Genomic DNA, 27,637 nt, shown 5'->3' with positions numbered 1-27,637 from the left:
CCCAGGGTTCTTTGGGACAGGGCTGCCATTTAAGTGCGTTGTGCATCTGAAACAATAACCACCTTCCCTTCGTCGGAAGATTACCAGGTGCTATACAAAAGCGTTCAGCAAAATTCACATCCGCGTAATACAGATGCCATTTTAAACACTCAACAAACCAGAGCTGAAAGGAGGAAAAGGGCAAATGAAAAACTCCCCAAATTTGATTCAATCTACAGATCAAAATAATAATAATAATAAATTATTATTGTAATATTCAGAGCTTTTTTCCTGGGGGGGACACAGGGGTACGCATACCTCTAAACATTTTGTGAATCTAAATTCAGCCTCACTGAAGGGCAGTACTTCAATATGAATAGGAAAATGAGAGTACCCCTAAACATTTTTTTTGGGGGGGGAGCACTGGTAATATTTATACCCTGCCCATCTGTCTGGGTTGCCAGATAGCTCCCTAGTTTTCATTTTGTCCTTAATTCAGGAGTTGCTTATGACAGAGGCTTTGGGGTGGAACCTTAAACCAAATTAGTGAAGAGTTGACCAAAGTAAGGCAGGATGTTTCTAGTAAGAACATGCAATTAGGTTCTCGCATACCCGGAATTGGTGGATTGGACTCCTCGAGCCCTGGCACTGGACCAGAACGTTGGTGGCACTGTGGGTTAAACCACTGAGCCTCTTGGGCTTGCCGATCAGAAGGTCAGCGGTTCGAATCCCCACGACGGGGTGAGCGCCCGTTGCTCTGTCCCAGCTCCTGCCAACCTAGTAGTTCGAAAGCACACCAGTGCAAGTAGATAAATAGGTACCGCTGTGGCGGGAAGGTAAATGGCGTTTCCGTGTGCTCTGGTTTCCGTCACTGTGTCCCATTCCGCCAGAAGCAGTTTAGTCCTGCTGACCACATGACCCGGAAAGCTGTCTGCGGACAAACGCTGGCTCCCTTGGCCTGAAAGTGGGATGAGCGCCAAAACCCCATAGTCACCTTTGACTGGATTTAACCATCCAGGGATCCTTTACCTTTTTACTTCTGAAACCTGGCCTTTCTGAAAACACAAGCTGGGGAACCTGACTCTCTCTTTCTCCCCCTTCTGCAGAAATATCGGCCCACACCAAACAGTGACGCTGCGACAGACCTTCACACCTCTCCGTGCAGGCCAGCGCCAGCTGGTTGCCAGCCTGGACAGCCCTCAGCTCTCCCAGGTCCACGGGGTGCTGACGATTGAGGTGACCCAGGGACCCCCACGAGGCCCCTCGTCGGCTTCTCCAGCCCCAGTTCGGGGGTCTCCGGCCCGCGGACGAGCTTCCCCGGCCCACGGGCGGGCTTCTCCGGCCCCCGCCCGAGCCTCGCCTGCACCTTCTCCCGCCCTCACCAGGGCATCTCCGGCTCGCCAGCCGACAGGCCGCAGCAGCCCAGCCAATGCCCGCAGGTCTCCGGCCCGCCAGCCAGACCCTCGAGGCTCCCCCAATGTCCGTGGGTCGCCTGCCGTGCGGGCGGGGCGGGGGGTCTGAGGCAGACCTTTTTAGCTTTTTATTTTTATTGTGATGTACTGTGTGGTGAATTGCATACGGTGCCAGCAGAACTGGGAGCAACATGAGGGGGGCGTGTTATGAATGAGCCACAGGACCACAGCAGTTCTGCAGGATGAGGGCATGCCAAGGCCTCGATATTCGGTTGTCTCTCAGCCGTCCATCACCCATATACAGCCCACCCTGCTGCCCCTGCCCGTTATTTGCCATTGCCCAGTTATATCTCTGCTTCCCTCGTCCCCTCACACAATTTGTTCTCTTGTTCCTTCCCCCTTTTCCTTGCTCTCCGTACCCGCTCCCCACAAAACTCGCGACTCTGAGCCCATGTCCGTCCATCTGCCCCCTCCGCCTGTCCGTCCATCTTCCGCCTGAATGTTTGCCATCCCCTCACATACCTGCACTGTCAATTTCACTCTCTCCCAAGCCCAGGGGCTGAGCGTTGCCAGCAGCCTACAAATCCACTCCCTCTTTCTTGATCGCTGGGATCCCCTGAAAGATTTTTGTACTGTTTGTTCTCTTTTGCTCCTTCGCACACCTTTTGTTTTTAAATAATACACTGAACCTCACTCTCTCGCACAGGCACAACACTTGCTCCCCCAAAAAGGCAAGCAATGAGCTTCCGAAGGGAGAAGATACACAGGGTTGTTTTTTTAAGTCCTCCTAAGTAAATCCAGCTTGATCCCCACCATATCCACTGGAAATTTAACGCCACATTTACATTAGATGAATCTTGCCACTTTCTTATCTCTCTCCTTGGGTCACCAGTACAAGGAGGTTATCAGGCACTGGTTGTAGTGGGGGAAGGATTTTTCTCCCTGCCTTCCTAAAATGGTAACAGCAAGGAAGACAACGGAAACTGCTTGAGGAAGACTACTAACCCACCGCAAAATGCATTGATTGGCCATTGGCTGCCTTGCCTCTGTTCACTTATTTAAATGTATGCAAACACCAAATGTCCACAATCTTCCTTAACTTTGCACTGAAACCAAGCTGTGCGTGCTTTTAAGAAGGAGAGGCAAAATAACATGTTTGTAGCTAGCCAGATGACAGCTCTGTGAAGATATGATAAATTGTGCTACATTTAAACTACATGCAAACGAGTGAAGCCAAAGCCTGTTACTCTTATTTTTCACACTTAATATAGGTATTTATTTGAAAATAAATGATTTTTATCTCTAAACCTGGCTTTTTAAATGGTTGTGTGGGTTTCTTCTTTTCTTGGAGCACTCAGCATGTCACAAACCCACATTAGCAGCTGTTGCATTTTGTGGTATTGTCTAGGCTGGCCTCCCCTCAAAGCCACATTGGCTTTTTCTTGCACATCCTCTCTCTCCTATATAGTATTTGTACTGGTCTGTCGTCACGCTGTGATTATGACAGCCACTAGGGGGCACTTCTTCGGCGATCACTCATAGCCGAGTAAGATTGCCTTCCACGAACACAGTTTTAACGGTGAGTCCGTAAGTGACTGTGGAGGCCAATTCTGGATCCACATGTCCTTCCACAGTGGGGACATTGGTTTCCAGGTGGGAGTTGATCACTGTGAGGGTTTGCCAAGCGTGCCTTTCTCTTAGCACGTTTCTCCCTTGCGTCCTGAGTTCGAGCGTCTTCAAAGCCCATGACACCTTTCGTTAAGGCTGTTCTCTGACTGGAGCGCTCGCAGGCAAGTGTTTCCCAATTGTTGGTGTTTATACAGTGGTACCTTGGGTTACATACGCTTCAGGTTACATACGCTTCAGGTTATAGACTCCGCTAACCCAGAAATAGTACCTCAGGTTAAGAACTTTGCTTTAGGATGAGAACAGAAATCGTGTCCGGCGGCAGCAGGAGGCCCCATTAGCTAAAGTGGTCCTCAGGTTAAGAACAGTTTCAGGTTAAGAACGGACCTCCGGAACGAATTAAGTACTTAACCGGAGGTACCACTGTACTACATTTTTAAAGATTTGCCTTGAGAGTCTTTAAACCTCTTTTGTTGACCACCAGCATTACGCTTTCCATTTTTAAGTTGGGAATAGAGTAGTCGCTTTGGATGGCGATCATCAGGCATCCGCAAAACATGACCAGTCCAACGAAGTTGATGTCGAGGAATCATTGCTTCAACACTGCTGATCTTTGCTTCTTCCAGTACAGGGGCATTAGTTCGCCTGTCTCCCCAAGCGATGCGTACAATTTTTCGGAGACACCGTTGATGAAATCTTTTGAGGAGTTGGAGATGGTGTTTATAGGTGGTCCATGTTTCACAAGCAGACAGTAATTCACACCAGGCACGTGAATGGAGCCAAACATGGCCCTTTCAGGTATCCATTTGGGTCATTTCAGGAGGAGGTATATAGGAGAATTAGGGAGCAACATGTAGGGTTAAACCACAGAGCCTAGGACTTGCCAGTCAGAAGGTCAGCGGTTCGAATCCCCACGACGGGGTGAGCTCCCGTTGCTCGATCCCAGCTCATGCCAACCTAGCAGTTCAAAAGCATATCAAAGTGCAAGTAGATAAATAGGTACCACTCCAGTGGGAAGGTAAACGGTGTTTCCGTGCGCTGCTCTGGTTTGCCAGAAGCGGCTTAGTCATGCTGGCCACATGATCCAGAAGCTGTACGCCGGCTCCCTCGGCCAATAAAGCAAGATGAGCGCCGCAACCCCAGAGTCGGCCACGACTGGACCTAATGGTCAGGGGTCCTTTTACCTTACCTTTAGGGAGCAACATGACCTGCTTGGGGTAGGGGTGTCCTCCCTTTCTTTCTCTCTGCCCCCATGGGAGGCTTCCCCCACCCCACAGGCAAGAGAGCAAGTGAAGGGGAATTTTTCGTGGGAAGCTGTGGGTGAAAGAGAGGCTGGAGGAGCAGATATTTCTGACACTTGTAGGTTCAGAAGCTGAGAAAGAAATATCCCATTATGGCATTGGGGAAGGGAAGGGAAGTGTGGGGAGGGGAGATGTGGTCATGGAGAGGGAAAGGGAGAAGGGAAATTTGGTCTTGAGCATGGGTAGGCGAACTAAGGCCCAGGTGCTGGATCTGGCCCAATCGCCTTCTAAATCTGGCCCACGGACGGTCCAGGAATCAGCGTGTTTTTACATGAATAGAATGTGTCCTTTTGTTTAAAAAGCATCTCTGGGTTATTTGTGGGGCATAGGAATTCGTTCTCCCCCCCCCCTTTCCCCCCAAACTATAGTCCGGCCCCCCACAAGGTCTGAGGGACAGTGGACCGGCCCCCTGCTGATAAAGTCTGCTGACCCCTGGTCTTGAGAGTAAACTGAGGCAGGGAGAGAGGGGATACTGCTGTAATTCTGGAGAAGGAAACTCAGGGAAGGAAACTGAGCAGAGTCATCCCTAGTAGAGATATAAAAGGGGTAGTAGTATCCTGCACTGCTTGGATTAGCAATTTCCAGTTAAAGAGTTGAGGGGGTGAGAGACACAAATTTTAAACGTCACTGGATGAGAAGTGAGTTTCCTTTGAAATGAGTAAGGCTGACAAACTCTGCTCCTATTTCCTTTTTGACAGTCAAAGTCTGAATAAGGATGTCTCATATCATACATCTACTAGACCGGGAGACAGCCCCCTTTGAGATATATCAGAATTATTTCTGTTCGAAAGCTTTATTTTGGAGCAGTGCAGAGGTGGAAGAAAGGCCGCACCCCTCTTCCTTCTGAGCTACTTGCTCCTATGACAATCCATCTGTACTTTACCAATTACAGCGGTACCTTGGTTCTCAAGCTTAATCCGTTCCGGAAGTCCGTTCCAAAACCAAAGCATTTCAAAACCAAGGCACGCTTTCCCATAGAAAGTAATGCAACATGGACTAATCTGTTCCAGACTTTTAAAAACAACCCCTAAAACAGTAATTTAACATGAATTTTACTAACGAGAGACCGTTGAGCCATAAAATGAAAGCAATAATTAATATACTGTAGTATAAAAAAGACAGTATTGTAGATGATAAAAATTTAAGTTTTTGTTTCTTCTTACCTGCACTGATGATAGTCATTGTTTGGATGGGGGGCTTTTATTCATTTCTGCAGTCACACAATCAGTCAGTAGCTGAACTGGGTCCCACACAGTCACAAAAACGGCCTAAACGGCCTCAGCTCAGTATACCTGAAGAAGTGTCTCTGTAGCCTTATTAATCCATGGGTCGGAATAATTGTTGCACCCGAGCAGAGACAAAAGGAGCCAAACAACACCAGGGGGTTAATCCAGAGAAAGAGCGTTTTATTCTGCCATCCGGGGGGGCAGAAGGCACCTGTGTGATTCAGTTCACAAAAGACAGGCCGCGCCGAAAACATTTTACAAGCAGGTTTTATCCTTTTTTCAAACCCCTTTTTTTCTCTCCCCCTTCACAGATTCTTACATAGAAATGTTGCTTTTCGTTCTCTGGCTCTGTTCCCGGAAGTATGTTGCAAATCAATGTACCAGGACAAGGTTAGCTTGGATCTGGGAAGCGAAAGCTTTACTGTTCTCAGCTCTGAGTTGTTACAGCGTTTTTGTTACAGAGAGGACTGCTTAGCTCATGCTTTTTGTCTTAGAGGAAAATGCAGTTTTTAAAATGCGTACTCCGAGGCCTGGCTGGGGGGGGGGATTCACAAACAGTTTTTAGGGCTTTCTGGGGTAACCCTAACTGTACCCCTTCATCTCCACCCTCATCGTTCAGCCTGGACACTGAGGTCCAGCGCCGAGGTCCTTCTGGGGGTTCCCTCCCTGTGAGAAGTGAGGTTACAGGGAACCAGGCAGAGGGCCTTCTCGGTAGTGGCACCTGCCCTGTGGAATGCCCTCCCATCAGATGTTAAGGAAATAAACAACTATCTGACCTTTGGAAGACATCTGAAGGCAACCCTGTATTGGGAAATTTTTAATGTCTAATGTTTTACTTACCGTATTTTTCGCTCTATAACACGCACCCGACCATAACACGCATGTAGTTTTTAGAGGAGGAAAATCCGTAAGCATGCCACCCATAGGCATTCCCTCCATAACACGCACAGACATTTCCCCTTACTTTCTAGGAGGAAAAAAGTGAGTGTTATGGTGCAAAAAATACGGTACTTTTATGTGCTGTATGCTACCCAGAGTGGCTGGAGAAACCCAGCCAGATAGGTGGGCTATAAATAACAAAAATATTATTATCATTATTATTATTACAAGATGTGTATTGGATGTTGCCTCTCTCATGTACAGTGGTACCTCTAGTTACGGACTTGATCCATTCTGGGGTGCCATTTGCACCCCAAAAAGTCAATAACTAGAGCGCTGTTTCTGCGCATGCGCAATAGAGCGTTTCTGCGCATGTGGCGAAAAAGACGCAACATGAACCTAACGCAACATGAGGTATTACTGTACAGCACACAGTGGTACCTCAGGTTAAGTACTTAATTTGTTCCGGAGGTCCGTTCTTAACCTGAAACTGTTCTTAACCTGAAGCACCACTTTAGCTAATGGGGCCTCCTGCTGCCACCGTGCCGCACGATTTCTGTTCTCATCCTGAAGCAAAGTTCTTAACCTGAAGCACTATTTCTGGGTTGGCGGAGTCTGTAACCTGAAGTGTATGTAACCCGAGGTACCACTGTACACAAAACCCAGCCTGCAACAAAGCAGTAATACTGGACCACACTGCAGGGTAGTTGTAGACTGTATTCTTGCTCCCAGCACCGGTTCCCCGACGTGCAATATTAACCTCGGCCTACACAGCAGGGCTGGTGTGACGCGCTAGGCCCCGCCCACCTCCACCTGGCCAGGTGGGCACCCTGCTCTGAAATCTGCATAAACTCCTCTCTCGCCCCACCCCCCTCGTTCCTGATTGGCTGCTGCTCTACGAGACCGCGGTTCCCAGAACGACCGACAGGGGCCGCTGTGTGGCTCATTTTGAGCAGCGGCGGTGTGGAAACAGCGCGTCTCCAAGGTTTCCACGGAACGCCAGCGGATGTGACGAAAGCGCCGGGATGACGTCAGGCGCATCCCCATAGAAACGCGCCGGAAGCGCGGCGGGAAATAAAAAAACCCGAAATGCCCGGGCTTAGCGGCAGAAGGAGGAGAACCGAGCGAGCTCAGGGTCCCGCAAAAGCGGAGAGGGAAGAGTTAAAAGGGCGCATGCGCAGCCGGAAGTGAAGCCGCCGGAAGCCCGAGGGCTAACGGTTGCCAAGGGCAACGAAGAAGGGTATGACGCTTGTTTATTGGGTTATTTATTGCGCTTCTGTCGCGCTTTTCGCCCGCACAGGGAGCTGAAGGGGGCCGGGACGGTTCTTCTGACCCTGCTCACCCCGTAAGAAACCCCGCGAGGTGGGCTGGGCCGAGGGGAAGTTGGCATGGAGGGCGGTAGAGTTGGAAGAGACCCTCAAAGGTCATCTAGCCCAACCCCCTGCGATGCAGGAACCGGCCAAGGAAGGAGAGGCCACCGCCTCCCGAGGGAGCCCGTTCCTCTGTTGAATGGCTCTTAACTTTTAGGAAGGCGGAGAAAACGAAGGTCCTCCTCCACACGGCGGCGCACGGTTAACCTGCGGAACTCTCTCCCTCAGGAGGCAGCGATGGGTCAGATTACATCAAATAAACAAGGAATATTCGGTGTTACGTTGGAGAGGGGTGACCAGGAAATCTGGAATTACGTTCACATGTGGTGGGGGTGTAAATACGTACAAGTTTTCTGGCAAATCGTGTTTAAGGAGAGAACACATCAACTTTCACACCGACTTGACCTGGGCCTACTGCTGTTTGTAGATCTCTCTGAATCAAGGCTGTTGGTCGTTGTTCTGCTTCCAGACCCTAAATCTCCCTTCCTAGAGAATTTAGACTGGCTCCCTCCTTGTTGTCTCTCTGCCATTGGCCTTTTTATTCCGTCAGGCCTTTGGAAACTGACTTTTTAAGGCAAGGGCAGGTGCTGCAATGGTTTTCTTGTTGTTACAATCAGTATTTTTAATCGATTTCTTTATATTGTTTTCATTCCATTAGCGTTTAATTAATTGTTAATGGCTAACTTTTCTATGTTTTTTGCTTTTTCTGCTTTGCCTGCTTTTTTGTATTTTTATCTGTAAGCCGTCTTGAGTCTCAATCTGAGAAAAAGGCAGGGTATAAATACTAATGCTAATAATAATAACAGGAATCACTGGATTAAAGCTGACTGAAAGTCCAGAGGTAGCGTTATTATTGATTTACGATGGGGTGGAAGGTTTGCAAGCTAGGAAGGACTTGCTCACAAATTTATTGACAGCTGCAGAAATTGTGATAGCTAGGTTAATCTGCAGAACTCGCTCCCTCAGGAGGCAGCGATGGGCACCAAGCCGGGTGGCTTGAGAATGAGGTCGGGCAAATCGATGGCTGCCAATGGCTACTAGCCACTTTGCTTCTGCTCAATCTCCACAGTCCGGGGCAGCTTCCTGACACCAGTTGCTGGAAAGCTCAGGAGGGAGAGAGGGGCTCTGGATCCTGCTTCTAAGTTTCCCACAGGCATCTGGTTGGTCACTGTGAGAAGAGGGTGCTGGGCTAGAGGGCCTCAGGCCTGATCCAGCTTCAGGGCTCTTCTTCTTATGTTCCTACGTCACCCAGGGAGCTTCATGGGCGAAGTGGAGATTTGAACCCTGGTCTCGCAGGTCTTATTAATCTGACACTGAACCCTACAAAACAGTGGTGGTGGAGGGAGCTGCCTTCATTGGAGGGAGGGGCACACAGAATGGAGGTGTGGTGGGCAATGGAGTGGGAAGCAGCTGTGCAAATTAAGCCGGTGGGGTAAGAGGAGCCAAGTGGATGGAGCCTTATTCTGTGGAAGGGGTGGGGTCGGAAGGGGAGATGGGGCTGCTGCCTGAGTGCAGAGGAGGCTAGGAAGCTGTGGGTGTAGGAAGGTAGGCCGGGAATAGTCTTTCTGAGTCCTGGTTGTGGCATTTTTTCATTTACAGTGGTACCTCGGGTTACATACGCTTCAGGTTACAGGCTCCGCTAACCCAGAAATAGTACCTCGGGTTAAAAACTTTGCTTCAGGATGAGAACAGAAATTGCGCGGTGGCAGCAGAGGGAGGCCCCATTAGCTAAAGTGGTGCTTCAGGTTAAGAACAGTTTCAGGTTATGAACAGACCTCCGGAACGAATTAAGTACTTAACCCGAGGTACCACTGTATTGCATTTCTATCTCAGCTTTTCCTCCAAGGGGCTCAAGCTGGAGTACATTGCTCTCCCCACCTCTTCCTAATTTAATGCCCACAACAACCTTGCGAGGTGGGTTTGGCTGAGAGGCAGCGAGTGGTGTCCAAGGTCAACCCCTAAGATTCATGGCCGAGTGGGGATTTGAACCCTGGTCCGGCACTCCATCCGCTACACCACACTGTCTCTTGCAGTTGCCAACCTCCCACTGTCGCTCACGTCTTACTTTTCCTTCCATCCTTCTGCTTTTTCTCCCCTCAGGCGATGGCAGCCATGGAGGAGGACGAGGCAGAAGCAATAGGAGGGGCGGCCACTGATCCCTGCGTCGCGTTGCGGCTCGTGGCCGCTGCAGCCTGGCACGTGGTGCAGAAGCAGCAGGTCCACGACTTCCCCCGCGTCCTGGCGCTGCTGGCAGCCGTGAAGGAGGCGGCGCCTGACTTGGTGCACTTCCGGCACCATGCCAAGCTGCGCTTAGGCCTGCAGGCAAAGGTGGGTCTCAGGTCAACGTTTTTCGTGTGTGCAGATGTCGAAATAACCACTTTTCCGTTTCCGGCCGTCGCCGCGAGAAGGATTCTGCACGATGTCTGCCCATCTGCAATGAATGATATTGCTCAACTGCTCAAGTTTCCTTATCAAAAGGAACAAGCAAATATATAGCACGGAACCAAACAACCTCAAAGCCCGCAACTCTTTCCGCTACAATGGACTGATTCATCGCAAGACTGTTGGGGTGGAACCTGCAGCTGGTGGGAAGGGCATTGTTGTGGTCCTCAAGAAGCGTACAGGCCAGCGGAAGCCAGCCACCTCTTACGAGAAGATCACCATCAACAAAAATGCCCGTGCCACTCTTAGCAGCCTCCACCACATCATCCGCAAGAACAACTACCGCAAAGACCTGCGCATGGCTGCTCTGCGTCGTGCCAGTGCAATTCTGTGCAGCCAGAAGCCGGTGGTGGTGAAGAAGAAGCGAACTCGGGCTACAAAGGCTACATAAAACAGTTGTAAGATTATCCAATAAAGGATTAGAACCAGGAAAAAAAACCCTGAAATAACCAGAGTGTTTTTTCTTTTATCTACCACTTGACTTGGGGGGTGAGACGTTTCAAAGCAGTTCACAAAAAGAATAAAACAATAAAATTATCAGTAAAAAACCCAGCTTAAAGCACATGTCAACATTATAAATATCTGGATAGGCTGGCTTAAACAAAGAAGTCAAGTGAAGGCGCCAGCCTAAGGTCCATATGTCTCAGTAGCCTGGTCAGTCTTTGCTGGTTTTCACTTATTATTACCAAATGGTTCTTTGATCCTTTCCTCCTACGCCTGTCCCACAAGTTCTCCCAAGTCACCATAGAGGAGATCAGCTCCCTTGACTTTCCTTTTTTTCTCTTGCATCAGGTGATCATGAACATGCTTCAGGAGCAGCAGCCAAATGGGAAGATATATGACGCTCTAGATACGTTCTTTCCAGAGGGGGAGACTCAGCCCCACACCAAAGCTGTGAGTGTCTGCATATATGTTCAGCAGAGACAGACTCCCCTCCCACCGTGCGTCCTTCCCTGCCATGCTCCTTCTAGGCTGCCCACCTTTCGTTAAGGAGCAGCCATCCCTGCAATTGGTCCCTTACCTTTTCCGCCCCGACCTGGCCACAGTGATCCACGTGACGGTCACCTCCAGGCTTGACTACTGTAATTCGCTCTACGCGGGGCTCTCCTTGAAGCTGTCCCAGAAACTCCAGCGGGTGCAGAATGCTGCAGCGAGGCTCCTCACGGGGTCTCTGCCATGGGAGCATATTCACCCAGTGCTATTCCAGCTGCACTGGCTCCCGGTGGAGTACAGGGTCAGATTTAAGGTGCTGGTTTTGACCTTTAAAGCCCTTCATTGCCTAGGACCCTCATACCTACGGGACCACCTCTCCCGGTATGCCCTGTGGAGGACCTTAAGGTCCATAAATAGCAACACCCTAGAGGTCCCGGGCCCTAAGGAAGTCAGATTGGCCTCAACCAGAGCCAGGGCCTTTTCAACACTGGCTCCGGCCTGGTGGAACGCTCTGTCTCATGAGACAGAGATCTGATTTCTTTCCGCAGGGCTTGTAAGACAGAGTTGTTCCACCTGGCCTTTGGCTTGAAATCAACTTGATCCCCTCCCCCTCTTTCCTTTTTCCTTCTGTGATGGAACTCCTATTTGGGGACTTCCCTGGCTTTTTTCTGGCCCACGTAGGACCAGTCTGGATAGTTGGCCTTGGTGAAGACTTGAGGTTTTCATCCCCAAAAAGTTTTTGATTTGAGTTTCTATTGAAATGAGGCTGCATTTTAATGTTGTATTTTAATCTTGTTTTTAAGTTGTATCTTAATCAATTGTTTTATATCTGGGGTTAGCCGCCCTAAGGTCTTTGCTGGGGAGGGCGGGGTATAAATAAAATTTATTATTATTATTACTGTGGCCATCTCTTCCTTTCACCCCCAGACGCCTCAGGACGTGGAGATGGTGCGGGTGGCTCAGGAGAACTTCCGGGATCTGGTGTTTGGGTTGCTGAGTGACCGCAGGGAGAGGGAGAAGTATGTGCAGGTGAGGCTGGGGGACGAAGTTGAGAGGAAAGTCAGGCTGGCATGCACTTGAACAATGCAAGTTTGGTTGTGGGTTTGCTATCTGTGTTGGGCAGAAGTCGGGACTGAAGGGACAAGCTCAATAGTTCCTCCATCCTCAGACACTATGATCCAGGAAGGATCATTCTCTGTGGCAGCTCCTAAATAAGACAGCTTCTGGCAAATGCTGAAAACGCCATACCTAGTCACCCTGGGTTTTTTTGACATTTGAGGGTCTATTTTCAAGACCCATCTTGTTTTTGTGATTGCAAGCTGATTAAGCTGTTAATAAGGTGTTCTGGTTGCTGTAACATGCCCTGGGACCTTGGGGTGAAGGGAGGGTTAACAAAGACGATGGTGATGATAGAATGGGACATGCTTTGCATACAGAACATCTTACATTTGATCGGGGCATCTTCAGTTAAGTTGAGAGATCGTGGAAAATATTTTTTCTACCCAAGAGGGGTATAAGCCCATCAGATCTTTGTGGTCTCCCAACTCTCATCAGCCCCAGCTACATGGTCAAATATCAGGGATACTGATCCTAGTGCCACAACTTCTGCAGGCCCCCACGGGCCCCCCACCCAGTAACAGAAAATGCTGGGGCAGGTGGATGCAAATGGACAGTCTCATAGAAGATCAGATCCCTATTCTGAAGATGGGTGTTGGAATAGATCCTCGGTTGGAGGCAATTGCAAACATCCTTGGATTTTTTTCCCCTTTTAGGAGCACCTGGAAAAGGATTACGGAGAAGCCTTTATGCAGGTGGTCAAAGAGCTCTTTCACGATTACCTGTGGCAACTGGAGAAAACCCTTCCTGAGCCCCATTTGCAGCAGGTACCAGGCAGCAGTAGCAGTAGTAGCAGTGGGGCATGGGCTGGAACCAAGCGGTGGAGAGGGCCCCCCGTGGCTCCAGGGTAGGGCACAGGCTTTATGGGCAGGCCTTGGCCCTCACTTTTGCCTCCCCTCTCCCCAGCTGCTGGACGCCGCTTGCCTCCAAGGGCCAAGCGGGACTCCCCAGCCGGACTCCAGCATCCTCTTGTGCTACCTTTCCGCCATGGGGCACCAGACCGCAGGTAGGTAAAGAAGGCATTTGGCTTGCTTGGCCTTCCTTCCCTGTGCCTCCTTTGTTTGCAACCTCTTACCCTTCTTCCAGGACTACCTATGCACCCACCTTCCCCCCGCCTGTCAAGCACCCTAGTTCACAGTGAGGAGGAGGGGGAACATAGGACACTTGAGCCCTCCCAGGCGCACACATACAGGAGTAGTTCGCCCTGCGCCCAGGAACAGTAAGTGTCTCCCTGTCCTCCTCCTCGTTTCCCCGATTCCCCTGCCCCTAAACAGCTTGTTCTATCTTCTTCTTTTCTCTCCCTCCTTTAGGGATTCCCCCAGACGTCGACTGGGCAACCAGGGAATGGGTAGGTAGTCCTTGCTTCTATGAATCTCTTCCCCACTATGTGGGCAAATACAATTCTGGGAATTGAATGTTTTGTTTTGTTTTCAAATAGTTTACTCCTGCCTCCCTGCCTTGGTAACCTTACATTGGGCTACGCTTCCCATCAGCCCCAGCCAGGGATTGTCATAATCCAAAAGCAGCTGGAGGGCAGCAGCTGAAGAAAAACCATATGAAGACTCACTGGGGGGTGGTTCCAGCGTTTGGATTTTTTGCAGAACAAATGTGCAGATTTTTCCATAGAAAGCAGGGTTGGCCAACCAGGTTTTGAGGGCTGGCTGTTTTCCCTCCTCCGTGAGATGCCTGTCCCCTGCTCCCCAAATCACCCCGCATTTTCCCGTTCTGTGTTTCAGTCTCCCGTTTCCAGGAACATCTCTCCAGGAAGGGAGTGTATCAGGAGCAGACAGGGTGGAGGGGCTGTGGCGTGGCGTAGGTTTGGAATGACCAGGGTTAGAGCAGCTCAGCAGGGACCTCAGTTCCCCCATTACCACCCTCCCCCCCCCCCTCGCTAACTGCAGGGCCCTGACCTGACGGTCCTGCCCCCAATTTCCACATCCCTCCCCTTTCCAAAGGAGGGTAGAAAAATCCCGCGATGCCACCACATTCTCCTTGCATGGACCTGGTGAGAAGACGCAGCCTTGGCTATGCAGGGGAGCAGCGAAGGATGTGCCAAGTACCCACAACCCTTTCCGTTCTCTTTCTAGAAGAAGTCGAGGATATTGTCCTGGATTCAAGCAGTGACGGATGCAGTTCCCCTTTCGTCAAGGTGAGGAGCAAGATACTCAGCATGCTATGGGGGGCGGGCGGTTTTGAGAGTGCAGGAGGTCAGGCCAGGGCCTTTGCTGGTGAGTGTTGAAGGAACAGCTGTGGGGCTTCTCTGAAGCCTTTGGCTCAGCCCCTTAATCCCCCCCATCCCCGCCTGGAGCAGCCAGCTGGGGCTGACGGGAGTTGTAGTCCAAAACCGAGGGCCCTCAGTTGCGAAAGGCTGCCATGCTGTAACTGTAAGTAAGCTCAAGCATGTGCAACTGAAACAGCAGCATCTTGCTTCCCTGTTCCTCGTCAGATTTTAGATTGCAAGCTCCTCAGGGCAGGGACCTAGCGCTCTGCAAAGTACCGTGTGCACTGATATTTAAATAAGGCTGATGGAGATGGGTTGAGGATGCCCTTTCTTGAGCTTGAAGAGGAGGTGTGCCGGTATGATTTGAAGGCGCAGCCAGCCAAGGCCTCTTCTCCCTTTCTCCTCCAACAGGGAGACTACCAGTGCACCAGGCACAACACCCTCATCCCCACGTTGCAGCAGTACCTTAGCAACACCAGGAATCAGTGAGTGGCTGCCCACCCCCTCCCTTGCCTAGGAAGGTGTTCTTTGCCACACCTTAACCTCTTTCTCGCCTCCTTCCCTTCCTCCAGGTGCACTAGGTCTTCAGGCTCAACGACATCCCATCTAACATGACATCCGCCCCGTTGGTCTCCTCTTCCAAACATGCCCGCACAAAGACATTTTCCGAGCTTTATTTTTGGTTTCGGCAAACAGTGCAAAAGTTTCTGGCGCTGTTCCGCTGTTGTCTTTCCCAACCCGTCTTTGGCCTGGCCCACGGAAACCGCCTCCCCTGCTCCCTTTCGAGTTTGGTCTCGGGAAGGAAAGACGCAAATTGTGCAGCACAGAAGCGGGACTGGCGTACAAATACTGGAATAAAATAATTACACAGACGCACGTCTCCTTTCTACTCACAAGTGGAGGGCGGTCTGCCTATACTGGACTGAGCAAGGGATGCAGTGGAGTAAGGAGTAAGGAGTGCCAGCCTGGCGTCGGGCACGGGGTGGATTTGGTCAGCGCCAGGCCTGGTGCTTGTAAACCCGCCAGCGCTCCAGCTTGCCAGCCTGTGCAAATACTCCCACTGGAGTGGCCCGGGAGCGGTCGCTGTCTCGTGGGGCGGAGGTCAGGGTTGGCTGGCCTCGCCGAAGATGGGGTTGGCTTGCTGGGTGACCCGGATGAAGGTGGTCCTGCGGCTGAGCTCCTTCAGCTTGGCAGCCCCCACGTACGTGCAGGTGGAGCGGATGCCGCCCATGATGTCCCGCAAGGTGTGCTCCACGTCGCCCTTGAATGGCACTTGCACCACCTTCCCCTCAGATGCCCTGCAGGGGGAAGAGAGAGATATTAGCAGCCGGGCAGGGGCTGTCCAGCTCCCCCTCCTTGTACATTTAGCAGGTAGAAGAATAGGAGGAGTTTGGATTTGATATCCTGCTTTATCACTACCCTAAGGAGTCTCAAAGCAGCTAACAATCTCCTTTTCCCTTCCTCCCCCACAACAAACACTCTGTGAGGTGAGTGGGGCTGAGAGACTTCAGAGAAGTGTGACTGGTCCAAGGTCACCCAGCAGCTGCATGTGGAGGAGCGGGGACGTGAACCCGGTTCACCAGATTACGAGTCCACCGCTCTGAACCACTACACCACACTGGCTCTATTACTGGAGCTGCAGAGAAGCTCTAGGCCCCAGCTTCATCCAGCCATTTGGGGGGAACCATCCCTCCCTCTCTTCCCAGGCTTGACATTCAAGCTGAGACTTGAGCGTGCTCACAAATCCTCCTTTGCTTGAACCTTCAACACCATAACCTTTACTAGAAATATAGGAGAGTTTGTGTGGCTAGAGCGGCAAAGAGGCATCTTGCCCCATCACTCCACTTCCTGCATTTCATTCTTTGGTTCTGTAAGGAGCAACTCCCTTCATCTCTTGCTATTGGCCATGCTTGCTGTGGCTGATGGGAGCTGCCAGAGTTTTCCCACTCGTGCATCACAGCAAGGATGCTTCTGGGTTAAAAATGCCACGACAGCTTGAGCCATGATGACAAGACTCCTTGCCTTCCCTGCTTTTCCACCTGATGACTGCCTCCCTAGACCTTGTGAGGTTTCCTCCCAGCCTGGCTGACCTTTCCCTTTCCCTTTCCCTCACAAAAGCTGTCCTGTGCTCTGTTCCTGACATGCCCTCGCCTGGCTCTTAGCGATCAGATTTCCACCCAAGAGACTACAGTTGTGCTTTTGTTCCCTCTACAGTCCTGCCTTGGTTCTCAAACAGAATGCATTCCAGGAGTCCGACTCCTGGAACCGTTCGAAAACCAAGGTGTGGCTTCCAGTTGGCTGCAGGAGCGTCCTTCAGCCAGTCGGAAGCCGCGCCGGATGTTTGGCTTCCAAAAATAGTTTGAAAACTGGAACACTCCCAGGTTTCAATCGGGAGCCGATTTGTTCGGGAACTGAGGCGTTTGAGATCCAAGGTATGACTGTACTTGAGATGCTCAGGCATGAGGGTTGATACTTATGTAGCCCAAACAGCAGCACCTGCATGCAAGGAAGAGATATTGGCAGACTCGGCCTGGCAGAAATAGGAAAAATCTGGAGTGGGGAAACGTTCCACAGCTCACCACCATTTTGTGGGCCACAGCTACCAACGAGGACTGAATGTGCTTGGCGGCTGTGGAACATTGGCTGATTTTTATTTCAGGAAATTTATATACCGCGTGATCGTAAACAAAAAAGGTGGTTTACAAAACGAATAAAATCATTCGTAAAAACAGCTATTCAAAACATTCAAAAGCTAACTAAAATCAACAACAAAAACATATTAAAACTCATGTCAATGGTCTGCATACACTGCGAGGCTTGCCTAAACAAAAATGTGTTCAGCAGCTGCCAAAAAGAGTACAGTGGAGGCAGCTGCCTGTTGTTCAAGAGGCAGGGAGTTCCAAAGATCCACTTCCTACCTACGCAGGTGTTAACGTGGTACCTGTAGCAGTGCTGATTCTGCTGAAGAAGTGGTTGAGTGGGAGTAATGCTTTTTTGTGTTTTAATATTCTGTTGGCGGACATGGGTGGCGCTGTGGGTTAAACCACAGAGCCTAGGACTTGCCAATCAGAATTTTGGTGGTTCGAATCCACATGAAGGGGTGAGCTCCCGTTGCTCGGTCCCTGCTCCTGCCAACCTAGCAGTTCGAAAGCACGTCAAAGCGCAAGTAGATAAATAGGTACCACTCCGGTGGAAAGGTAAACGGCGTTTCCGTGCGCTGCTCTGGTTCGCCAGAAGCGGCTTAGTCATGCTGGCCACATGACCCAGAAGCTGTACGCCGGCTCCCTCAGCCAATAAAGCGGGATGAGCGCCGCAACCCCAGAGTTGGCCACAACTGGACCTAACGGTCTGGGGTCCCTTTACCTTTATTCTGTTGGCAGCCGCCAAGAGTGGCTGGGGCAACCCAGTCAGATGGCTGGCATCTAAGGAATTAGTTATTATCTTATTGCCCTAGAATCACAGTGCTTTACTCTGCAACATTTTACACAGAGTAGTGAATGTGAACTGGGGGAACTGGGAATGTGAACTGGGAAGGGGGAAAGGAGCAAGCACGAACTCTTCTTTCTGCCACTGTACCTGTATTCTGCCACGCCCCCGGCGTACTTCTTCATGGCTACCTCTGAGCTCATGCCGTAAAAGAGCTTGTACTGCTTGCCTTCCTTCTCAATGAGCTCCCCGCCGGATTCGGTGTGCCCTGCCAGCATCCCCCCCAGCATGACGAAGTCCGCGCCGGCACCTGCACCCACAACGGAATTGGGAGACATGTGAGACAGGCGGCTTTAGCTGCGGGACCCTGAGAACCTCTCGGGGTTCTGCCGCCACCCCGACAGTTGGACCCAGGGAAGTTGGAAGAACGGGAGTTTTAATTTTTACCAAAAGCCTTTGCAACGTCTCCTGGGCAGCTGCAGCCTCCGTCCTGCAGGAGAGAGGAGGGCGGAAGGACAATCTCTGCGTTCCTCGTTCAGTCTCCCTACGGCTGCCGTCCTAAGCGCCTGCCTTCTCTTAGCAAAAGGCTTGGGCGAGCCTCTAGTCCTCACGCCTGGAAAGCCTATGCTTAGAGGTCAGAACCAGCGGCGCAGCTGTCCTAGAGTTATTAAACCGGATCATACCCTCTGCAGCGCTCAGGGCTGCCCTCCCAAGAACCCCTGTAAAATGGCGGCCAGGGAAATGGAACGCTCGCCGTACGGACAGGGAAATGTGGGGTTTGCCTGGATGCTTTCTTGTGCCACTGGGAAGAGGAAAAAGTTGGATCCCAGGACAGATTTTTGAAACAGACCCCACAGGTGCTGCTAAGACTCCAGCTCCTTCAGCCCCGGCCAATACAGCCACAGGCAGGAATGATGGGAATTGTAGTTCAAGAACAATGGGTAGGCAGAGCTCCAAAGGGGCTCCAGCATAGTTATAGTTAAGGCTCCTGTCACCCCTTGGCCCACTGGACCAGGCAAGGGAGGAGACGGGCGTCTCACCGAGATGATGTGTCCATTGAGGCCATGGGCGGCGTCGGCACATTCCATGACAGCGCTGAGCTGGGGGTAGCCGACCCCCGTCTTCTTCCGCGTGGTACAAACCGAGCCTGGGAGGAGACAAGGCAAGTGGTTTATATATATATAATTTTTATTAACTTTTCTGTTTTGCAGTTTAAAATACTCATTTTACATCCTTAAGATACCAACGACTTCCCTTCTCTTTCCATGGTTCATTTTACAGATCATAAATCGCTACATATTTTACAAAAACTATACCAATCAGTATTCCATTATTGCATCCATCCAAACTTATTTACACTGCTGGATTTATCTTAATGCTGCCAGCGTTTTCAGCTGTGCACAATTATTTCCCATATATTCAATAAACGTTTTCCAATCTTCTCTAAATGTATGTTCTTCTTGTTCTCTTATTCTATATGTTAAATCTGCAAGCTGCGCATATTCTGTCAGCTTAAGTTGCCATTCTTTAGTTGGCACCTCGCTCGTTTTCCATTTTTGGGCTAATGAAACACGGGCTGCAGTTGTAGCATACATAAATAACTTTTTTGACACCTGGGAATTTCTGTCTGAATTATCCCCAACAGAAAGGACTCTGGGTTTTTTTTGGGGGGGAGTAAACTTTGAGGAGGGACAGTGCTTTTCCCCCAATTCATTATGGATCACTTCACAATACATTTTTACCCTTTGCAAGTGGTTTAACCTAGCCAGCCTGCCGTTTCAGAGGGACGGAGAGGGTTGGGGCAGGACAGGACTTGAAAGACCTCCTGTCGTCCCTCAACTGAGATTCGACGTGTGCCCCCACTCCCAGGACAGACGGCCGCCCAGGCTCTGTTTAAAAAAGAGCACCATTTAAAAGGTATGGTTGAGGCAGTTGGGTGTGTTTAGTCTGGAAAAGAGGAGACTGGGGAGAGAGATATTTGATCAAGGGCTGTCACATGGAAGACAGGAGGGGACAATCCTGATAAAGATCTAGCTAGTGGGGTCAGAAAGGACCTCTTCTGCCTAACAACCTATCCAACCTTAAGAGCATCTTAAGAGCATCTAACTTCATCTGCTTGGTATTTTAGTTCTGAAAAGGTTTGCTGTAGATCTCTTAGGTGAGAGTCTCTGTCTGTAGAATTGGAACAGATTGAATGAATAAATAAGGGTCCCTTCAGTTTAACACAAGACTCCTGCCATAACCCCAAGATGGATCTGGCCCCAAAGTTCACCCATCCTTCTGCACTTACCTGGGCCAATCCCCACTTTGATTATATCAGCTCCTGATAAGATTAGCTCTTCCACCATCTCCCCTGTCACCACATTCCCAGCCTGGTGAAGAGGGGAAAAAAAGTCTGACTTGTAGGACCAAAGAGCCTGGCTTGGCTGAAACATGCAATGGCAGGATATATGGGTGAAATTCTGAAGGCTCCAAGACGAAGGCTACTGCATGGTGTGGAAATAATGTGAGGGATATGAAAAAAATAGAGGGACGTGGTGAGAAAACATAGACAGCCTTGCCATATACAGTGGTACCTCCGGTTACATACGCTTCAGGTTACAGACTCCGCTAACCAGAAATAGTACCTCGGGTTAAGAACTTTGCTTCAGGATGAGAACAGAAACCGTGCAGCAGGAGGCCCCATTAGCTAAAGTGGTGCTTCAGGTTAAGAACAGTTTCAGGTTAAGAATGGACCTCCAGAACGAATTAAATACGTAACCAGAGGTACCACTGTAGTCCTATACAGTGGTACCTCGGGTTACAGATGCTTCAGGTTACAGATGCTTCAGGTTACAGACTCCGCTAACCCAGAAACAGTACCTCAGGTTAAGAACTTTGCTTCTGGGTGAGAGCAGAAATCATGCTCCGGCGGCGTGGCGGCTGTGGGAGGCCCCATTAGCTAAAGCGGTACCTCAGGTTAAGAACGGTTTCAGGTTAATAACGGACCTCCAGAACGAATTAAATTTTTAACCCGAGGTACCACTGTACGTTCTGGTAACCTCCTGTCTTGACTACTGCAATACACTCCACTTAGGGCTACCCTTGAAGACTGTCCAGACACGGCACAAATATCGGGAGTAAAATAAATAAGGAAGAGCCTTGCAGGATTGGGCTGAAGGCCCATCAAGTCCTGACAGTGGCGAAGTGGATGCTGCAAAGGGAAGCCCAAGAAAGATGAAACATACAATGATGGTGTGATCCGGAAACCGCTTGCGCACGTCCTTCAGGAACTGGACAAAGTGCTCTGAGTATCCATTAGCCACGTCCAGGCAGATGTAGCGCACTTGCGGCACCGTCTCCAGGATCTGTTCCAGCTGCTCAAAGTCGGAGGGGCCGGTGCCTGAACTGGCTGCCACGTTCTGGGGAGAAGCACCAGGACAGATGGTAAAGAACTAGGCAGAGAGGAGACGGGATTGTCCTCTTCCCCAGGGCAATTTGAGACGTGGGGGCGACTCAGCGGATGACCCAGGGGAGCAGCTAATGTCAGGTGGCCTGAAGCCCAAGCGAGGGTGACAACATTCACTCACCAGCAGGCATTCTGGGTTCTCCGCTGCAAACGCTTTCCACTGGTCCAGACTGTAGTGTTTGTGGATAGTGGTGAAGAGAGAGAACTGGGAAGAGAGATGGTGGGGAAGCAGACGCTGAGAAAAGTGAGGAGGCATCCTTCTACTCTGGGTGTTACTGAGACTACAACTCCCATCATCCAGTCAGCTTGGGCCGATGGTCAGGGATGGTGGGAGTTGGGAGTCCAGCATCTTCTGGGGGGCACCCAAGGCTGAAAAACATTGCCCTGCAGGTACCACCAAATGGGGATCAGGTATTACATTTCCCGTCTTCCCTCTATCCACCTTTACTGCTGATCAGGTGAACCGGGTGAACCTGTGATTTCCCTGTGAACTACCCTGAGATGCTCCAAGGAAAGGCGCTACAGAAATTAAATAAATAAATAACCAGTGACCCCAAAGCTGAACACCTTGCCAGGGCTAGCAGGGAGCAGCGCCTCTGCCAAAGCAGGAAGCCCTTGCAGCACCCAGCTAACCAGGCCGCCTCGACAGCCACCGTACCTTGCAAAGGACCTTGGCCATCTCAAAAGTGCCCACCGTGTCCATGTTGGCAGCAATGATGGGGATCCCTGTGTACGTCTGCTTGGAGTTACGGAATATGAAGGACCTCATGAGATCCACCTGGGAGGGAAGGAAACCAAGATAAAAGGTATAGGGCTGCAAGAGCGATATGGCCTGGGAGTCACTGCTCCTAACTTCTTCTTTTTTTTTTTAATCATATTTATTAAAATTTCCAATAATGACAGAATAGAAAGAATAGAGAAGATAAAGAAAAGAAAGAAACAGAAAGACCAATTTTAAACACTTATTTTCATAACCTTCTTTCTGGGACTCCCTCCTTCCCCTCCCGACTGTATTCCCCTTTCCCTAAGTTGGTTCCACAAGTTCTCATTCCCAATTTAAACCTAATATATTGTGCCTATTAGCCAATTTAAATTACAATCTTAACATCACTCCTCATCTTTAACAAAATAGAAAAAAAAAAATTTCCCCCAAGATCTACCCCGTTTCCTTCCACGATTTCCCCCTTTTTTTTCAAAACATGTTAAATCAAAATACCAAAGTTATATAGAAAGATAAAAGATAAAAGATAGAAGAAGATTCAAAAAGTTGGTTACATAGCCTTTGGATTCTAGAATTCCCCCTCCCTTCCCCGGTTTAGATTCCCTATGTCCATCAGTCTGTATGTTGTCGGCCTGGAGGTCTCAAGTCCACAGCCAAATTTTCCTCAATCCATCTTGCCGGTTTTCTTTAAATTTGCTTGTTTGGATGCTGTTTAACTTCAAAAATCCAGTCTAATAGAGGCCTTTAATTTCCTTTGATCATAGTTGCTCCTCCCATTGTTCTTTCCGTGGCGTAGTTGGTCCTTTGCTCTTTTATTTCTTACTTTCTCAGGTTTCTATCTTGTTCAGCTGCAAAACCATTCTTATTCCGAAATCTAGTATCTCTACAGAGGTTTGTTATTCAGGAACAAAAACTTACGTCCAGTTCCTACCTTGCTTCAATAGAAAAATTCTATTGTGTTGTCACCTCTGTAGACAAAACAATATTTCAGTTTAGCTGCTTTCCCAGGAGATAAATCCTGTACCCATCCCAGAGTAGTTTTCCACATACGCCACTTGTAATGTCCCAAAGCCCCTCTAGGGGGGTTGCAGTAACTTTGTATCCTCTAATCCAAAAGTCAAGTTGTTGTTTCTTTTTCCCCCCGACATTTTGTATCCATATTTATGTCCAATTGTAACAAAATTTACCAGCAAAATACTTATAACAAAGTCCTCTTTATGTTCTCAAGATTTGACAGCTACTTTGACAGCTGTCAAATTCTCCATCTCTCTCCGCCAGGTTCTCCAAATCGCCCCGGTTCCCAGAGGGGGGTTGCCTTTTCCCTCTCACCCTCAACTTTTCTCCTCCAGCACAATTCTTGTAGTATCCCATCGTGGAATTGATATTTTTTGTCAGCAATAAGCTTCTGAATCGATCTTGGTTTCTCAGTCCTTGTTTTAGCATGTTTACAATCAGGGAGGGGACTGACTTCCTTTTTAGATCCCCCCCGCTCGTGCCGAATCCGAAAAAAATTCCTTTTTTTCTCCTTTTATACCCGGTTACCCAATTACTCACGGGTTGTTGTTAAATAGCCGAATTTCCAATGGAAGAAGCCAGCGCTCTCCGACGAATGGCATGCGGCTGCGCTCGGCAGGGGAAGCGATAGACTCACAGCACCACGCCGCTCCCCGACACCCGATCCGTAGCCTTTAAAAAGGCTCCTTCACGAGTCGGGAGGGCGCTAACGGTACCAGCCGAGTCCCCATGTCCACGGGCTCCGTGCCCGTGGTTTTTAAGGGTCCCCGCGTCGCCGGCGCGGTAGGACCCAGCCCCTGCCGAGCAGACTCCCTCCGGAGCTCGGAGGGAGTCCGCCATTCGGCGATGGCGCCAACCCGGAAGTCTCCTAACTTCTGAGGTGTCACATGAAGGTACAGTGGTGCCTCGCAAGACGAAAATAAACCGTTCCGCAAGTCTCTTCGTCTAGCGGTTTTTTCGTCTTGCGAAGCAACCCTATTAGCAGCTTAGCGGATTAGCGCTCTTAGCGGTTTAGCGGCTATTAAAGGCTTAGCAGCTAAAAGGCTATTAGCGGCTTAGAAAAAGGGGGGGAAGCGAAAAAAATCGCAAGACTCGCAAGACGTTTTCGTCTTGCGAAGCAAGCCCATAGGGAAATTCGTCTTGCGAAGCGCATCGAAAAACGGAAAACGCTTTCGTCTAGCGGGCTTTTCGTCTTGCGTGGCATTCGTCTTGCGGGGCACCACGGTAGAAACTAGTGTCTCCCAGTAGGGAGCAGCAGGAGGGGGACCTGTTTCTCCCCTCTTCTGTTGTGGCTTTAACCAAACGTCCTGTAGTCCTCGCCCGTCAGGCAGCAATCTGATAAATCAATGATTCAGCTTAAGATTTACCTGCGGAAAGTGTTGTCCCTGATATCCCCATTCCTCAGGATGGAGGGCCGGGATGCAAATATCAGGTCCAAGCTAAGCATGAGGTGTGAGGATGCCGATGTTTTTTATTTAAAAAGGTTACTAGCCCTCATGGCTTCAAAGCAAACATCTGTGAGCCAGTGTGGTGAAGTGGTTAAGAGCGGTAGTCTCGTAATCTGGGGAACCGGGTTCGCGTCTCCGCTCCTCCACATGCAGCTGCTGGGTGACCTTGGGCCAGTCACACTTCTCTGAAGTCTCTCAGCCCCACTCACCTCACAGAGTGTTTGTTGTGGGGGAGGAAGGGAAAGGAGAATGTGAGCCGCTTTGAGACTCCCTAGGGTAGTGATACAGCGGGATATCAAATCCAAACTCTTCTTCTTCTTCTGTAACATGACCCTGTGACAGGGAAGTGCCCCTAAGCCCATTCCAGTCAGCAATTACAGCAAGTCCATCCAGTGAGGGAAGGGCTTCAAATATCAAATGGCCTCCATTTAAATGTCCTGGCTCCATTCTGTGTCCCACACCTATGTCTCAGCAAACTGTAACATACAGGAAGGCATCGAAGCGCCATTCTCACCTCACTGCGAGACTTGAGTGTGCTCCGTTTTGGCCTCAAGAGGACATCCTTGAAGTCTAACTTAATGTCATTGTCGATGTGTGGCATCTTTGACCCCTTGGAAGGAAAGCAAAAAGGTCACACTCTGGGACACAAGGCAGAAAATCCTAGCCTATTCAACCTGAGCACAACTGTAGAACAAACTCTTATTGGTAGCGTTGTCTGTTTAAGAGACGCATTTTTTTTCAAAGCCAATTTTGTCCATATTGAAACTGAAACTGAAAAGACTTTCCTATAGCAGCCAGCAGTGGTTTTTGGCATTAAAACACAAGTTATCTTACAGGCTGTGACTTGCGTTGCTTCCACGAACCACGGCGTGCTAACACTAACAGCCGTTCATGACCTCTGCTTCTGCCTCAGTTTCTCGCAGTGATTCCACGCATGCCACTCTGTGAAAAAACACTAGGCACATTGTATCTCTGTTCTCTACATCATCTCTGAGCCTCTGGTCACCAGTTGTTTGTCAAACTACAGTTCCATCTCCACCACCTCTTAGACCCTACCCCTTGGACTTCCAATACCATTAACGATTAAGACACCCCACGACAGACTTCAGATCTGCCGCAGCACCTGCCACATTAAAACCTCAACCATTGTCTCCCTCTATGGGCTTGTCACCAGTCTTCAAAGCCTTGATGAACCGAGTCCTGAGCTGTGGCATCCAAACCTACCAGCAGCTCTTATCGCTAACGGAAGCGGAGATGATTACAGGCTTTTGCAAAGACTTTGCACCTTTTATCTTTCATTATTGTTACGCTTCCAGGAACACCACCCCACATCCAGATGCTAGTTACGGAAAAATCTAGGTGTGAGGTTGCTCAGTCACCCAGTTCATCGGGCAGAGCCCGCGGGTTCCTGCGGAATAAAGGAAGGATTCCAGCCACCAACCGGAGCAAATAGCTGTAGACCAAAGTTTATTGCGCAATAGGTTCAAAGAGGAAATTTGAACCCCGAGGATGGGGTGACAATGACTTTTAAAACTTTCCCACCATATCCCAGAATACAGTTCGTACAGCATCATTTCTACATCACTGACATGTCACAAAAGGGGAGGGGTTAACCTTCGCAAACATGTCCAGACAGGTCCTTGGTACAAGATTAGCATAGGCAGACATGGCAGGGCAAGACTGGGTATAAGATTAGCATAGACAAATATGTCTTAAGTACCCACCACCCAAAAGTACAATAGAAGTTCCTTTGCATGTCTGGCGCCTGAGGCAAGTCAGGTGATGAGATTTGGCTTCCCTTGGCTAACAATGAGCCCAGCAATTGTCACCTCTGGGAACTTCCTGGAGTCCTTTTTCAAGGGGGAAATAGCTTTGGAATGGAGGAAACTGGCAAAGGAGATGATTTTCTATTCTTTTTAAAGCTAGGTAACTTCCCTGAGCTGTCAAGTTGAAAGGATACATTCAGGCATAATATTTGTAACATTTAACTTTAAAGGTGTGTGTCCCCCCGCCCCGTAATTTCCGTAACATGCTATAAATGTTACAGATAGGTAGCCGTGTTGGTCTGCCATAGTCAAAATAAAAAAATTCCTTCCAGTAGCACCTTAAAGACCAACTAAGTTAGTTCTTGGTATGAGCTTTCGTGTGCATGCACACTTCTTCAGATACACTGATACCAAACTTAAAACCATGGAGAGACCTGGTCTGAACAAAGACATTGGATTTTTATCTCATTATACATGACTAAGCCATTTCTCACCTTCTCACCCCTTGCCTTTTCCTGGAAGACCTATTGCAGTCGTTAAGAGTCGTCAACAGGCTCATCTCCGCTATCTGCCAATCTCCCATTCCCACCACCCTTCTGAGTAATACCCCTCCCCACCTTCTCACTATATAGAAGGATCTGGCAACTTCTGTTTCAGTGTATCTGAAGAAGTGTGCATGCACACGAAAGCTCATACCAAGAACTAACTTAGTTGGTCTTTAAGGTGCTACTGGAAGGAATTTTTTTATTTATGCTATAAATGGTCAGCAGGTTTTGAAAGGGACGCACTTCCAGGGAAGCGTCCGTATGACCGACCCCAGCGTTTGAGCATGCCTGGGGGGCGGCCGACTCTCTCGAAACCAGTGGGGCGCCACTGCCAGCATCCTGGGACAGGGGCGCAGATGACACAGAGCCATCAAACCCACCACCTGGCGCCTCCCCCAGCAATGTACTGCCATGTTAGCAGGACTCATGCTAACTCTGCAACGCTGCCCCGGACCCCAACCCCACTCAGAGCCAAGGGGGCGCGGTTCACATGACGAATGGGGGGTTCGTTTTGGGGGGACAAGTCCGAGGGGCCCTACTTCCGGTTCACCCTTGGGCGCCCCACCACCACCGCGCGCACTTCCGGTTGCGGCTACCCGAGCTCAGAAGGCAGGAGTCAGCGCGAGGCTCTTTTCCACAACGGCGCGGTTCCACCCGGCTTCTCACCGCTCGACCACGCCCCCCTTCCCTCCTGGTCCTTCTGAACCTCTTCGGCGCACTGCCTTGTGGACCTTGTAGTCTTCTTCCCCTCACTGCTATAACAG

The 27,637-nt window shown here is 49.8% G+C and overlaps 3 protein-coding genes and 1 pseudogene across 12 annotated transcripts in view; 3 read left to right on the top strand and 1 right to left on the bottom strand.

The window, feature by feature from the left end:
* TGM1 (transglutaminase 1) overlaps positions 1 to 2,698 on the top strand; it is a 66,450-nt gene extending 63,752 nt beyond the window's left edge. The window contains exon 15 of the mRNA XM_081167803.1: positions 1,086 to 2,698. Coding sequence (XP_081023929.1) covers positions 1,086 to 1,500 — 415 coding nt within the window. The 3' untranslated portion in view covers positions 1,501 to 2,698. The remainder of the gene's footprint in view (positions 1 to 1,085) is intronic.
* Positions 2,699 to 7,386: 4,688 nt separating this feature from the next.
* On the top strand, positions 7,387 to 15,377 carry TINF2 (TERF1 interacting nuclear factor 2). Of its 7 annotated transcripts, none has more exons than XM_081168110.1 (11): positions 7,390 to 7,663; positions 9,894 to 10,121; positions 11,028 to 11,129; positions 12,096 to 12,197; positions 12,941 to 13,051; positions 13,191 to 13,290; positions 13,371 to 13,503; positions 13,595 to 13,632; positions 14,375 to 14,433; positions 14,917 to 14,990; positions 15,078 to 15,377. In XM_081168110.1, the coding sequence occupies exons 2-11, from the start codon at positions 9,897 to 9,899 to the stop codon at positions 15,118 to 15,120; spliced, it is 987 nt and encodes a 328-aa protein (XP_081024236.1). In that variant the 5' UTR covers positions 7,390 to 7,663; positions 9,894 to 9,896; the 3' UTR covers positions 15,121 to 15,377. The 7 variants fall into 7 exon arrangements, with proteins under 7 accessions (XP_081024240.1, XP_081024239.1, XP_081024236.1 ...); XM_081168108.1 differs by having other exon boundaries at positions 7,393 to 7,663; positions 14,372 to 14,433; XM_081168109.1 differs by having other exon boundaries at positions 7,649 to 7,785; positions 14,372 to 14,433.
* On the top strand, positions 10,166 to 10,673 carry LOC308572268 (large ribosomal subunit protein eL28 pseudogene; annotated as a pseudogene). The gene has a single exon. The product of its transcript is annotated as a large ribosomal subunit protein eL28 pseudogene (transcript).
* On the bottom strand, positions 15,164 to 27,629 carry GMPR2 (guanosine monophosphate reductase 2). 3 transcript variants are annotated; one of them, XM_081168071.1, is made up of 10 exons: positions 27,470 to 27,629; positions 25,077 to 25,172; positions 22,038 to 22,157; positions 21,501 to 21,584; positions 21,159 to 21,332; positions 20,222 to 20,303; positions 18,972 to 19,078; positions 18,379 to 18,421; positions 18,082 to 18,241; positions 15,164 to 15,803 (listed from the first exon to the last, which is right to left on the bottom strand). In XM_081168071.1, the coding sequence occupies exons 2-10, from the start codon at positions 25,161 to 25,163 to the stop codon at positions 15,608 to 15,610; spliced, it is 1,053 nt and encodes a 350-aa protein (XP_081024197.1). In that variant the 5' UTR covers positions 25,164 to 25,172; positions 27,470 to 27,629; the 3' UTR covers positions 15,164 to 15,607. The 3 variants fall into 3 exon arrangements, with proteins under 3 accessions (XP_081024197.1, XP_081024198.1, XP_081024199.1); XM_081168072.1 differs by lacking the exon at positions 27,470 to 27,629 and adding an exon at positions 27,364 to 27,466; XM_081168073.1 differs by lacking the exon at positions 27,470 to 27,629 and adding an exon at positions 27,144 to 27,305.
* Positions 27,630 to 27,637: the final 8 nt, after the last annotated feature.

The sequence above is a fragment of the Podarcis bocagei genome, assembly GCF_964188305.1.
Source record: "Podarcis bocagei genome assembly, chromosome: 13".
Classification (NCBI taxonomy): Eukaryota; Metazoa; Chordata; class Lepidosauria; order Squamata; family Lacertidae; genus Podarcis; species Podarcis bocagei.
The sequence above is the reverse complement of the archived record's forward strand: the minus strand, read 5'-3'. Positions and strand labels throughout refer to the sequence as shown.